The sequence below is a fragment of the Microplitis demolitor genome, chromosome 8 (genome assembly GCF_026212275.2).
Source record: "Microplitis demolitor isolate Queensland-Clemson2020A chromosome 8, iyMicDemo2.1a, whole genome shotgun sequence".
NCBI lineage: Eukaryota > Metazoa > Arthropoda > Insecta > Hymenoptera > Braconidae > Microplitis > Microplitis demolitor.
The window spans coordinates 16486189-16499982 of record NC_068552.1 but is presented as its reverse complement, the minus strand read 5'-3'; the positions used below and the strand labels follow the sequence as shown (position 1 = coordinate 16499982).

General features: G+C 33.9%; 1 protein-coding gene across 1 annotated transcript in view; it reads left to right on the top strand.

Annotated features, from left to right (window-relative positions):
• Nucleotides 1-1695: 1695 nt before the first annotated feature.
• LOC103578867 (protein jagged-1b) overlaps nt 1696-13794 on the top strand; it is a 34916-nt gene continuing 22817 nt past the window's right edge. Inside the window, exon 1 of the mRNA XM_008560108.2 lies at nt 1696-3706. Within this exon, the coding sequence (XP_008558330.1) occupies nt 3659-3706 (48 nt within the window). The 5' untranslated portion in view covers nt 1696-3658. The remainder of the gene's footprint in view (nt 3707-13794) is intronic.

The following is a 13794-nucleotide window of genomic DNA, read 5'->3' as shown; positions in this document are numbered from 1 at the left end:
GCGACAGGACCAACATCCATTATTCATAGCCCGAGAGACAAACTCCCTCATCTTATTTCTCTCAGGCTTTTATATTCACGTCCTACCAAATTGTTCCTCGCCTTTGAATTCACATATTTATTCCAAGCGGCGAACAGACCAGAGACCAGAGCGGAAGAGCTTCGAAAGAAGTATAATAAAATAAGAATGAGGATAAAAAGAATGAACGAAAATACACAATAATAATAAATATAAAAAAAAAAAAAATAAAGTCACTGGAGGAAGATAGGAAGGAGTGTACGCAGCAAGACATATTGATGAATTTTATCGGTAAGAGTGTAGTAGAAAGAGTGTAGTATTGAAGACACATTTTTCTTCATCAAGATCTTTTATCCGACGAATGGGAGCGCGGTTATCAACCAGCGATTCAATAACCATTACGTTAGACACATGACGTTGACATCCATGACGAGCAAAAGACAGACATTGAGTGTGTATATGTATATATATACGTTTGTCACGGGGTGGATCTCTGATGATCATCAGTCGTTTGTTGTGAATGAGTCCCCAGCGATATAATTAAATTTCCGATTACTTCAATTATATCAATTTATACGCGATATAAAATACATTTATAAATTATCAACGGTCATCATCATTATGTCATTATAATTAATGATCAATTAAAAATAATAAAAATATTAATCTTCATCAACTCGTTAAATAAATTTCAAGTTTTTTACCCGAGCTAATTTTTAAAAGAAATTATTTAAATTAACTTTTACATCCCTGAATTACGTTCTACAATTTTCCCTTTAAATATAAATTTAAATTAACTTCTTACATTACGTAGTTTCGTGGTTAAATCTAATAACGTAATGTGTGGTAGACAAAGAAAATTTCCCCTCTACTCGCCAAAGCTCATATCTATTTGAATAATAATATCCGCTAAAAATTAAATAAATTTTAAAAATTATATTTAAACAGCGATGCGGAATATTTACGCGGTCAATATAAAATAAAATTCAGCGCGTTAAATCTTCTGTGAGGGACCAGCATCCAGGTTGGTGCAAGTGAACATACATCGTGATCAAGTATATAGAAAGGCGTAGGATAGTCTCCATAGGTGTAACGAGAGGGGCCTTTGAATCCGGAGATCGCAAAGTTGAGTAAAGTCTCAAGACTCAAAGCCTCCTCACTCACATCACATTCAAACTACACATATATATGTATAGACAATCTATTCACACAACTATATGGGTATTAATACACATAGCACCGGCACGGGTGTAGGACGATGAAGCTGATGGTGGTTGCTACCTATGTGTATAAGTAACATAAGCAAAAGGATAGGGCATCACTTGATCCCCTGGAGGTAGAGGTAGGCAAGGAGGAGCGAAGGGGATCGCGAGGGCAGCCCCGAGGGCCACGGGGTCTACTCTCAACTCTCTTTCTCTCTTCCTTCCTCTCTTTCAGCTGCATACCTTCCACTTATCCCTGTCTCTCTTGCTCCCTCTCTTCGGCAACATTATCCACAATAAATAGTCGCGATCTTCTCTTTCACTCACTCTTTCTCTCCCTACCTGTCTGTCTCTCTTTATCTTTCTCTCGTATCCACATAACGTGAAGAGGACGAGGGCACGAGAGTAGGGGGCACGAGAATAAGGGGGGAGGCCTGGAGGCCGGCCCGCGGCTCTGGCTCAGTATCCCCGAAGCAACCGACTCACGTGTACTCTGCGCAAGTGCCTGAGCTTTTGTAAACTCCAAAAACTATATTCGCGCGCGTATATATTTTCAAATGGAATACCTTCATCAATACTTTACTTACCACCGTGTAAATAATTTATTGTGTCTTAGATATATTTTATAAATAAAACTGTTTTTTTTTTATTTATGAACTGTGTGTTGTTTTGTTTTGTTTATGGTGAAAAATTTGACCAGTGATTTGATTGTTGGTAAAAAAAAAATAAAAATAAAAGTGTGCTGATGATGAATGAAATGAATTTGGAGTAATAAATTTATTTATGTGTGAAAAAATAATTGGAAATCATAAGTCGATTCTTTGCCACAGTCCCCGCGGCAAGGACGCCGTGGATGGGTGGAAAGAGTACGAGGAATAAGAAGAAGAGGAACAAGAAGAAGATCCAGGTGTGTGCTACGCAAGAGATCTTCAATAAACGGTCGACAACCTTTATGTCTATCAGTTTAGTGCATTCATCCGTCATCTTATCTCATTACTTTTTTAAAAATTAAACTCTTTCATGATATAAAAATCTAAAGTGTCAATTTATTATTTTTTTATGTCTTAACATAAATATTTATTTTATCAGACTTAGACTGCGGAAAGGACTATTTGTAGGTTAATCCGAATCACTCTCTCTCAAGTGGAGCCTGGAGGCTGGTGCCGCTGTTTAACCGGCAATGCGCGACGACACGAGAGAAAAAGTGTAAGCGAGGCAGTAATAAGCCAGCAGGTCGTGGGAGAGAATTGGCGACGAGATTTTCCATGCACATGCTCACGTCGCGTCGGATGCATCGTCTTACAACCGGCAACTTGGCCGCACCTCGTGATTACATCAGTCAATTCTGGGAATAATAAACTGTTTAAAGTTAAATAAATATTTTATTTATTTATCAAGTGAATAAATAAATAAATAAATAAATAAAAGCACGTGGTGCACGCACGTGTAATTTCGGAGTTTTAAAAAACTAACTTGTGCATAAAAGAGCATAATCCTTAAATGTCCATCAATTACGCGGTTCACTTGAGCTTTTTTTTACCCACAAGTGTCCTGTGTTTAAGAGCATCGCCAGCTAACAGTTGATTGTAAATTACAAGAGTAAGCAACAAAAAGTTGGGAAAAGTAAAGTAACACTTGGACTCGCTATACTCGGGAGATAATTAAACGCGTTCCATCCCAAGAAGTAGAGACGCGAAATTGTCGGCGAAGTCTGGCTGGTTGACGTGCGAAAATAAGAAACTGCATCGCAATTACGATTAAAGGTGCAAGTATTTGTCATTTTTTTGTGTGTGTTTATTCTCTTTGTGTATAAATTGTTAAGCAATTACTGTGGATAAAGTTTTGTATTTTGGAGTACATATTGTATACATAACGGAACACACACATATATATATTATATATTATAACAAAAGTCTGTGCTTGTGTGGTAATTCACCTGTCCGAGACAACTTGACACCGTTTTGTTTTTATAATCTTTAATAATTATTAATTGTACGAAAGTCACGATAAAGACCAAGTACTGTGTTCTTTTTATATTTATTTATTTGTGTTGTTTTATAAATAGTGTGAGAACTAGTGGTTTTAATATATGAAGCCGAGTGTATTGAGATGATTATTTAGTAATAATAATAATAATAATAATAATAATAATAATACTTGTTATTATTGTGAATAAAGTGTGTGTTTATTCAGGATCTATATAGTGAGGATCTAAGCGGATGTGGATAAAGAATTGTGTATGACGAGGATACATCTCTATATATTTATTAAAAAAAAACGTGGATTCTAAAACAAGGAATAAATATATTGGAGTGGCTATTGTACGAATCGCTGTTACACGTTGTGTGTGACAAAGTGGCTGAATAAAAGGGCCTGTGATAATACAGAGGTGAGGCAAGTGTGGTGATGCGGTAGTCGCGAGATTCACGAGGGAAGCCATGAGGGCTGCCGCTGCTTACGTCCTGTTTTTTGCCCACCTCATACAGGTATACTTTATCATATATTTTTTTTTTACTCCTTATTGTATTTTAGCTGCTTTTATAAAACATTTTTTATTGTCATTATTTTTCATTGTGGGGGACTCTAGTCTATTCAATTTCATAACCCGTTGGCTCGCTCGCATACAACCAATTGTACTAGGATTATATGGATTGTAATAATAAGTTCTATGAATGTATATATCATATGTGTAGATATATATGTATATATGTATATGTATAGTTTTCTATGACATTTTTTAGAGCATTCATTTTGTATTTTTTAACGGATTTATTGTATTGAATACAATTCAATATTTTATGCAATAATTTATTCGTTATTTCTTCCCGATCTGGGATGAGGATGGGAACTGTTTTATAAATAATGAGAGTTAAAATTTATATCGACTACGAAATTCCGGTAAATTAAATGAGTAAAAAATAATAGTCTGTAAATAGGCATTGAGTGTAAAAGCAATTTTTAAAGAGATGAGTAAAACTTTCTAAGACAAGCTATCGGCAATTCGATTGAGCGAATATTATCTTCATGCAAGATCAGTAACGAAATCCCTCTCTTCACGGTTAAGTACTAATACAAATACAGATAAAACAAGCACGGCTACTACACAACTATAACTCGGATCGAATCTTTTTCTACGGGCATAAAGCCTGTAAAAGCAAAAAGCTATAGACAGTTCTTCTTCCTCATTATTATAATCCGGTGGAAACTTTCTCTCACGTGACGGACAGCCACGCGGAATACATCGGTTAAAACCCATAAAATTAACGAGCTGTCGAGCAACATCAGACTCCTCCATACTCTCTGTGTCATGGTGAAAATAACCCACCATCATTTCTTTTTTTTTATTATTAACATATTAAATATATTTAATACTCTGCAATAAACAACTAACATACAATATATTTTCACACCACAATCAGTCTAGGCTTTTAAATATATATAATATTATAATTATAATAATAAAGTAGCACACACTATTCAACAAAATTATTTAAATTTTAAGTGATGAATAAAAATTACTCATTTTTCTCTTTATTCACATACATATATATTTATATATATATATATTTTCTGGCTTGCAATTTTTATAGCTATATAAACGTAGGCTCATATCTGCTCATGCAGAAATAATAAAATAGTTTCGAGCGAGTTATGATCGACGCTCAAACGACTTAAGATTTTAAAATAACTACCACTCTCATCTACATCATCTTCATTTACATATATATATATATATATATATATATATATATATATATATATTCTATACAAAACGTTTGCCACTGTTGCACTCGCAAACATTTTTACTGGCATGTTATTAAACCATTCGCTGAATTACTCTTCAGCTAAACGGTTAATGCATTGTCTGATGCTTCAAGAACAGTGGGTAAAATATAAGGGAAGCATCCACTACTCATTGCTGATGCGACTATTCACCCGGTAACAAAGAAATCAAACGAAAATACATAAACTTTACTTGGCTTTTTTTAAAACACCTATTACTCAACATAACTCAATGAAAAAAAAAGCCAATCAATTAATCAATTGAATTTAAATGAAGTGAAATAAAACATTAAAAAGAATTGTACACAACAATCAGACAATAATTTCAATATTTTCTCCGACAAAACAGCGTCAGCTAGATACTGAACCCACGTTTACAGAGTCACATTGACTGAGAACAATGGTCGAGAATATCGAAAGTGACAAAGTGTTGTTAAGATATTTTTGATTGTATAAAACAATAAAAGACATTAATCTTCTAACTGTACAGAAGAATCGATAGAAAAAAAAGTGGGCATATTTATTGGGAATTCACAATAATGTAAAATACAGCTTGAGTAATTTTTATTGAACCGCCTACACATGCAAGCAACAACCAACCAACAACTACAAAGTAATTCTGCGAGTAAAGTCTGATGATGTTAGCATCTAGCACATAGTACATTTATGTACCGGTCTCACTGGACTTTAATTAAGAGGGATTTAACGGTGGATCGAAGAGCCCGGTGGTCGGTAATTGAATAGAAGTAGTAGCGTGGGCATCGCGATTTTCCGTGCACTCATCTTCTTCTTCTTCTCTTCTTCTCCTTGTTCTTCTTCTAGCCGAAGCAGCAGTCGCTATTAGTCGTTGCTCTCAAAAGATATGTATACATAAACGGAATTTCTCAAGTTGTTTTAGTAGTACATGCATACAGTTGTTGGGTTCGGAGCAGAGAATTATAAGGATACATGGACTAGAATCACTAGTAAAGTTAACTGAAAGACGTAAGAAAGAAAAGTCATGGCCCATGGTAGTATATAAATATATATGTATATGTATATATATATATGGAACTTCCGCGGTGGCGGTAGATCGTTGTCCTCCAGTTGTCGTCTACTTGAAGAGCGACAGAGCAGTCTCAGCACAGGGAGCCATCACGTTTTAAACGACGAGGAACGACGGATGACGATGAACGAGAGCTTTAAGTATTCAAGTTTAAATTGCAGGATGCCGGACAATAATTATCGTGAATCCGTTACGACGTGCTCAAGCAATTCAGATCGATCTCCTTGTTTCTCTTGTGGTGCTCGTATCGGTTAAGGTTTTAAACTCCTTATTCAAATGCCCTTGCGCTTCTCATCTTTTTTGCATCTTCCACCTCTCATTCTGATCGCGGCCTCTACACTTTGTATTGCTCTTCTCATCGTCTCACCGTCTCTCTTCTCATCAGCATCTCAGCTTGTATTAACGTACATCCATACCTATATATAATACCCCCGTAGCTTCTTAAAGCTTTCAATCTTTATCTCTATACGTTATTTCTTTTCTTTTTAGCAATTTTATCGGCAGGCGAGTAATAATTCATCCTTTACCGTGGCGGCTTAATTACCCGAGGCGGACGTGCCCTCGCGATGAATCGCACCGCATTCTCTCTTTCTCTCTCCCCCCCCCCATCTTTGGCTGTTCATTTTATTCGCTTTTGGCTGTGATGCTGAGCTCTTTAATTCGGTGATTGGTCACGAGAGACGGGGGCTTTTTTTTTAGCAAGGAAAGAGTGAGTGAGTAGTAAATATATGAAAGAGAGTTTAAGTATTAGAGAGGACTTAAGTCACGGGAAAAGGAACCATAAAGTTGGATTCCCGCTGACAGGGTTCGAGATGTACGAAATACTTTAGACGTGTTGCAAAAAACTATCAACGCGAAATAAAGCCATACACGCCTTAGCAAATGTGTTGCAAACTTCTTGGAATCAATCAGATTTTCATTCTCTCATAATGACTGTATTTTATTTTTTCATTTATCCTTTTATTATTTTATATTTTTTATAATCGAGCCTATAGAGGTTATATATGTGACGGTGGTTGTGGTAGGCTTGTGAACACAAGAGCAATATCTGTCAATGAGCGCCTTCTCCCACGAGAATTACTTCAGCCCTTGTGAGTCACACCTTCGGTACGAGCACGCTCTCTGATTCAATACCACACACACTACAGTTTAAGTATGTATGGTGTATATGGTACACTCTATGTAATACTCTACTAAGGCAATATAATAATCCACGCGACGACGACAACAACTCTGTCGGACACGTCACACATGTTCATAATAATAAAGACGATATTTCCCACCGTACACACTTATATTTAATTCTCTTTCACTCTCTAACGAGCATACATGCATATTATGCTACGTTATGCTATGTTATGTGTCGCGCCTCGTGTGCTTCAGTGAATATAAAAAATAATAAAATTACAAAATGTATATTAGACACTTGAGTTCTTCTTGACAACGCGCATTGGGGTTTTTTTTATTCTTTTCCTTTCCTTTCATCACTTGTAAGTGATTTACATTACAATGCTGATGATTGAAACTTTAACGTATTTCGGGAGTTTTTAATTTAAAAAAAAAAATTTTATTTCATTTCAAGACAAAGATAAAAAATTTTTCAGCGATCTTTAGAAGAATTACTTTTTTTTTTCTTGGTGAAAGGAGCGACTTTTAGGATCATTAAACGGTTAACTTATAAATAAATGCACCTTAAAAGCTGGCAAATTCCTTAATTTTTCAACTCCTTCTAAACCTCGTAACGCCCAAGGATCAGATGGAGTTTTTAAACGTTGTTTCGGCGTAAAGAACAAGAAAATTAAAAGAAATAAAGTTTAAAAAGTTTTTTTCGCAAAGGTTGTGGTCCCGTTGGTGGGTCTAGCGTGCGGGGAATTAGACGGTCAAGAATCCTCAGAAATACGGAAGACGAGGTATAATGCTGTGGAAGGAACAGCAACAGCAGCAGCAGCAGAAGCACCATCAGCATCAGCAGCAGCGCAGTCTCATGGGCGGGAACGTATAACGTTTAGACACCAGTCACGCGAACTCACTGTAAAAATTACTGGGCCCTTTTTGCTGCTCACGACTTGACTTTAGTTTCGTTGTTTAGCTTCACTATACTTCAATCTTTAATCTTTTAACTTTTAATTCCTTTTTTTGTTCTTAATATATGTACTTATATGGCTAATTATTTAGTGTCGGGTTTATTTTTTTCTATCTTCTCTGAGAATGGTCAACAGATAAATAGATACTTGTCATATATTTATATAATATTTATCTGAAAAAATAAACAGGTGCGACCTAAAAGTGAGACTGAATTTTTTTTTACGCCAGACTTAACGTAACACAATACAATAGACTCCTTCTTCTCATTCTTTACTCTCATCTTCTTTCATATATTTTAAAAGTTCCCAGAATAGATTTTAAGTTAATAAATATTTTTTATAATTTATTTACTAACTTGTAATTTTACATTTTAATTAAAAGTCCAAGGTTCAAAATTATGTACCCTTGTAAACTCATATTATCACCCGTAAATCAAAATATTTTTTTTGTGAGTATGAGAAATAATTTTTTATAGTAAGTATCAATGAAGGTGAGGGAAAAAGTTGAGAAAGTGGCTGTAAATTATTTTTTTGCACAGTCTGCGCCGTCCAAAATTAAACATTTTTAACGACTGGAGCAATTTGAAGAGAAAAAAACATCCGGAGACATTCCTTCATTAAAAAAAAGTACTCAAAGTACAATCTGTAGCCAAAGTAATTTAATTTCTTTACTAAACTCGTCTTTTATTATCTCAACGGGACTATTTTCCTCCAGGTAATTTATTATTTTAAATGGAAAATTATTATGTACAAGTACTTAAGAGTTTATAGTATGGAATTAATATATTAGTATGATAGATATTAGTGGTTACGAGTAGCAACTTTAACAAAACTTTCACGATACAAAAATATGACAATGATTTTATTGTGGTAACCGCATTTGAAGCAGGTGCTGCTAAACGCGGTCGTGGCTGATTTGCTTGGTATTGCATTGTTGTAAATAAAGATTAAAAAAAAAAGTATGTCACTGAGTTTTGCCAGGTAACTTTTAACCTTCCGCCGAAACAAAACATTATTTGATCGAGGACATTAGTCATAATGTAGCTCTCTAATTTTTTTTTAAACCTCGATCTACTTACGTACGTAAGGGTTATTTATTACTTGTCATGTTTAATTTAGTTTGACAATCCAGGGGATTTACGTCAAATCCTTTCCAATGATATTTTCTTAGACGTTTAATTTATTACTTAAAAAATACAAGAGCGGAAGCTAATTAAAATTTTACTGCTTGACTATTTTTTAGACCCGATACCAAATTCTGTCGAAATATTTGAATAAATTTATTCATTAACACCTTTTTTTAAAATTAATTTAACCAATTATACTGAACATGAATAATACTTTTAATTAAAATTTTTTCTTTAGAAATATTTAACGCTAAAGAAATTCTGTTTAATGTTTTACTACAATATTATCATAAATTTATTTTTATTAAAATAAATTATTTGCGCATAAAATAGTAATTAAAAACCAGAAATATAAAATAAAATTTAAGTTAAATAATTAACATTTTATGTTCAACAACTAAAAATTTTGCATATTAAAAAAAGGGTTAAAAGTTTGCAGTAATAAAAGTACCGTAGCCATAATAAAAAAAAAAAATAAATAAATAAACATCATCTCATATCATGTTTGTAATCATACAGTCTCAATTGAAATAAAAAAAAAATGCAAGACTGGTTAATTAATTTTTTGGCTTAAAATATTTTGATGATACACAGAAAGTTGATTGCAGTAACGAAATTATTATATGAATACACATAAGTTAGTTATGAATAAAAGGATGATGAGAGTAAAAAAAGCTTGTCATCGCTACTGAGATTGATCTTAATATTTCCCCATACCCAACAGAGTACCAGTAGTTGCCTGACTCACATCAACATCACCCTCGGGTGATGATCATAAGATATATAGGGGCGTAATGTATACATACACACTTAACTACACAATCGCGATCAAACAAGCGTCTCATTATCCGCGTGCCGTGTGCTGTGTTCTGTGCTGGGATCCACTCGGTTTATAAGATCGTCCCTACTACTCTACCTCGTTACCCGCCTTTTAATTTATTTATACGACACTTTGCGCCTTGTTATATATATGTATATATATTTATTACGGTAATATAGTGTACTGCCTATGGGCATAAGCAAAAGAATGGAAGAGTATCGTCATCACCATCAACATCACCGTCATCGTCATCCAACCGTCTGTATGTGCACCATTTACGCAATAACCTGACGTGCGATCTTCAATATAATCATATACCATCATTATTATCATTATTATTATTATTATTATTATTATTATTGGACATATAGTCTGATTATTATTATACGCGAATATAAAGCTATAGCGTAACTCGTTCGTAATGGCCCTGATAACGGCGCCAGGATAAGTTCATTAAACCGGGTGAAAAAGGGGCAGGCTCATTACCCAGCAAACTCAATTTCCCTTGCAAATATGTATATTTATATTGAAAAATTATATACCTTTCTTTTTTGCCACGAGACATGAGACAAGAATTCTCTTTGATTATTTTTATTTTTTTTACCGCGTTACGGTATAATTTAAATTTAATTTTTTTTTATTTTAATATAAATTAGGTGTTAACTTTTAGTAAATACGTGATAATTTTAATAATGAATTTTTTGCTTATCTGCATATTTAAATTAACAAGTTAATTTCATATTAAGACATTTTTATAATAAAATGTATAATTTTTGTTTTTAATACCCTGAGAAATTTTTTAATTTCACATTAAAACACAATATTTTATTTATAATTATTGTGTTTAATTTACGTACTCTATAATTTTTTATTTTTTAAAAATGAATAATCGAAATTTTTTCTGCTGTCAACCGAAGAAGTTTATGAAGAGATTGATGAACCAGAAAAATCGACCACAAAACTGTCATTTGTCGTGCCGTAAAAGACATGAGTTTTTTTTTATAAAAACCACAATCACACCCTTCTGAAACAAGTGGGCGTACCTGAGAATCACCTTCATATAACTATTTCATTAGGCAACAATTTTTCAGGTTTTTTTTTATCTTCAAAGAGGAAGAAAAAAATATTGAGATAAAAAAGAAACGAAGCTGTCATTCATGTATGCAAAAATGAATGGCTGTGACACGTCCATCATTATTACCATCACGTAACAAATCACAGAAGTAAATCCTTATCTTGATTATTACTTCCCACGCATTCTCGTTAAGCCGGAATTTTTAATTATTTAAGTAATTTAGCAATCGCTCGAAGGCGGTGAGTTCACATCCAATCGATGCCCATATAGTAAATATTAAGTATAGGTTTTGCCAACAGTCAAGACCGAGTATATATATATATATATATTGTAAAGAAGCCAGTGTATATATGGAATCGACGAGATGAAAGACTGAGAGAAAAAGATATATATGTGTGAGTAGACATATATGAGATTGGACTAACCCGTTTAGGAGGTTATTGAGTATAGAGTCTCGTCTACACGTGCGACTAGCACAAGCCTAGGATTAGATTATATATTAGTGGTTACACTCACACGATTTAGACAAAGAATATATATAGATATACGGACATATATGTGCCACATGGTATAAAATTAAATGGCGTTCGGCAGGTCTATTTCACTCCGGCAGGTAGCGGCCACCGGTAATTACTACCTGCGACGACTTTGGAGCAGAGAAGATAAAACTTACGAGCGTCGTTTATTTTTTTTTCCCAGCCGTTCATCCCTTTTTTATTATTTAGTTTTTATACTTTGTTTTATTTATATTTATTTATTTAGTTTTTTTTAAACAACGCAGACTATTTTGCGGGGCTATTTTCGATTTCAGCTCACTGACGTCTCAAAAATTTATGAGACAATCGGCAATAAACGAAAAAACTAATTAAAAATATAATAATTATTTCATTTTGTTGGACCGTTATTGAAACATTATTTTTGTAACGCGACTAAATATAAATATGTATATATATTATTTTTTTATTTTATTAATTTCACCCGGAAGAAATTTGAATAAAATTCTAATTAATATAAAAAGAATTAAAAATCATTTTTTGTACATAGAAGTTAAAATAAAAAAAAATCACCCATAATTTAATATTCAAAAATACACGGACGTGGCTACTTGTGTCGGTGTATGTATGTGTCAATTTAATTAAATTAAACATTTTACCATTGGACGTATACAAAAAAATTCGATTAATAAGCTTACAACACGGGACTCGTTCAGCAATAAGACACACTCGATATCCATATATATATATATATATATATATATATATATATACTCATATATTACATACATGACAGTGGTCAGCTCTCGTCAGATTAAGATAATAAGAGCCAAGAGAATTGGAACGACGTTCCGATCTCTTTCGACCTCCACAACCCGCCTCGCTCTCCCAAGTCTCGTTCTTTATATTTATTATTATCATTATTATTTTCATTCTTTATTTTTTTTATTTTATCTTTATTATATTTCGTTCTCTTCCTTTCGCTCTGTCCAGTCGTCTATAACGATTATAATAATTTGATTGAAGCTCTACTCTTGCAGCTGCCTCATTGCTCACGCGAATTTCGCGTGGGTTTCGTGTGAATCGCGTGTAGTTTGTACATTGTTAAAAAATATAAAATAACTCACTGCATGAATTACCTCACATCACAATAATTTTTAATATTTTAATTTCGCCTTACCAATAATTCTATATTTGTTCATCCTCCCATCCCAATCGATATTTTTCTAATCCATTCTTCGAAACCGCGAGAATTTTCATCCCGCAACTTACGAGTGTGAAAGCATACAAGACATAGTCACATCATATATGATATATATCTTTTCATACATACATCAACCATAGACACACGTACATTCATTTCTTTATTAGCTTTTAAATTCCGCGAATTTAACTTTCACGCGTTTTAAAATGCCTTGTTGGTAGAATAAAAGGGAATTGTGTGCGGTAGAGAGAGCAAAAAGTTTTAGTAGAAAAGAAAAAAAAATTATACATATGATGGAGATGAGACGAGTAGGCAGGAGTACAAGTAGGAGTAGGAATAGAAGTAGCTAAAATAAAAAAAAGAGAACCAGGTGAGGAGAAGGAGGTGAAGGAGGAGGAGGAGGAGGACACGGTAGACTCGTTCAAGATTATGCTGGACGGGTCTTTTTTGTTCCAACAAATTATTCATATTAACTCCACGGTAACTTCCACATATATAAGCGAATGAAACTAGCGAGTAGGTATGGCTCGCTGCACCTTGACTATGCGGAAAGGAAAGCCTACAACTCTACGCTCGCGACGCTCCTACAACAAAACTCCCTTACTTATTCGCGTCTTCTTCTTTTACTTAACAGCAGTGCATATCCACAAATACAAGATATATAAATAATATAGATATGTATAAATACACGTGTATTTGTAGTCAAGTTGTTGTTATTGGTGTGTATGTGCATGAGTCTTTCTAAAGTCATGTTCTGTGGGTACAGTAGTAAGACTCGGCATATCACACGGCTAAAACAACAGCCCTAGAGTACATTATGATTGTAAGAAATAATGTTAAGGATGTTTATATGCGACCCATGGATAAATCGCGCATATAAACGTCGTTGGTGACTCGAGTCCGGAAATCAATTGACGAACTGCCCGGAACGAATTGCTTATG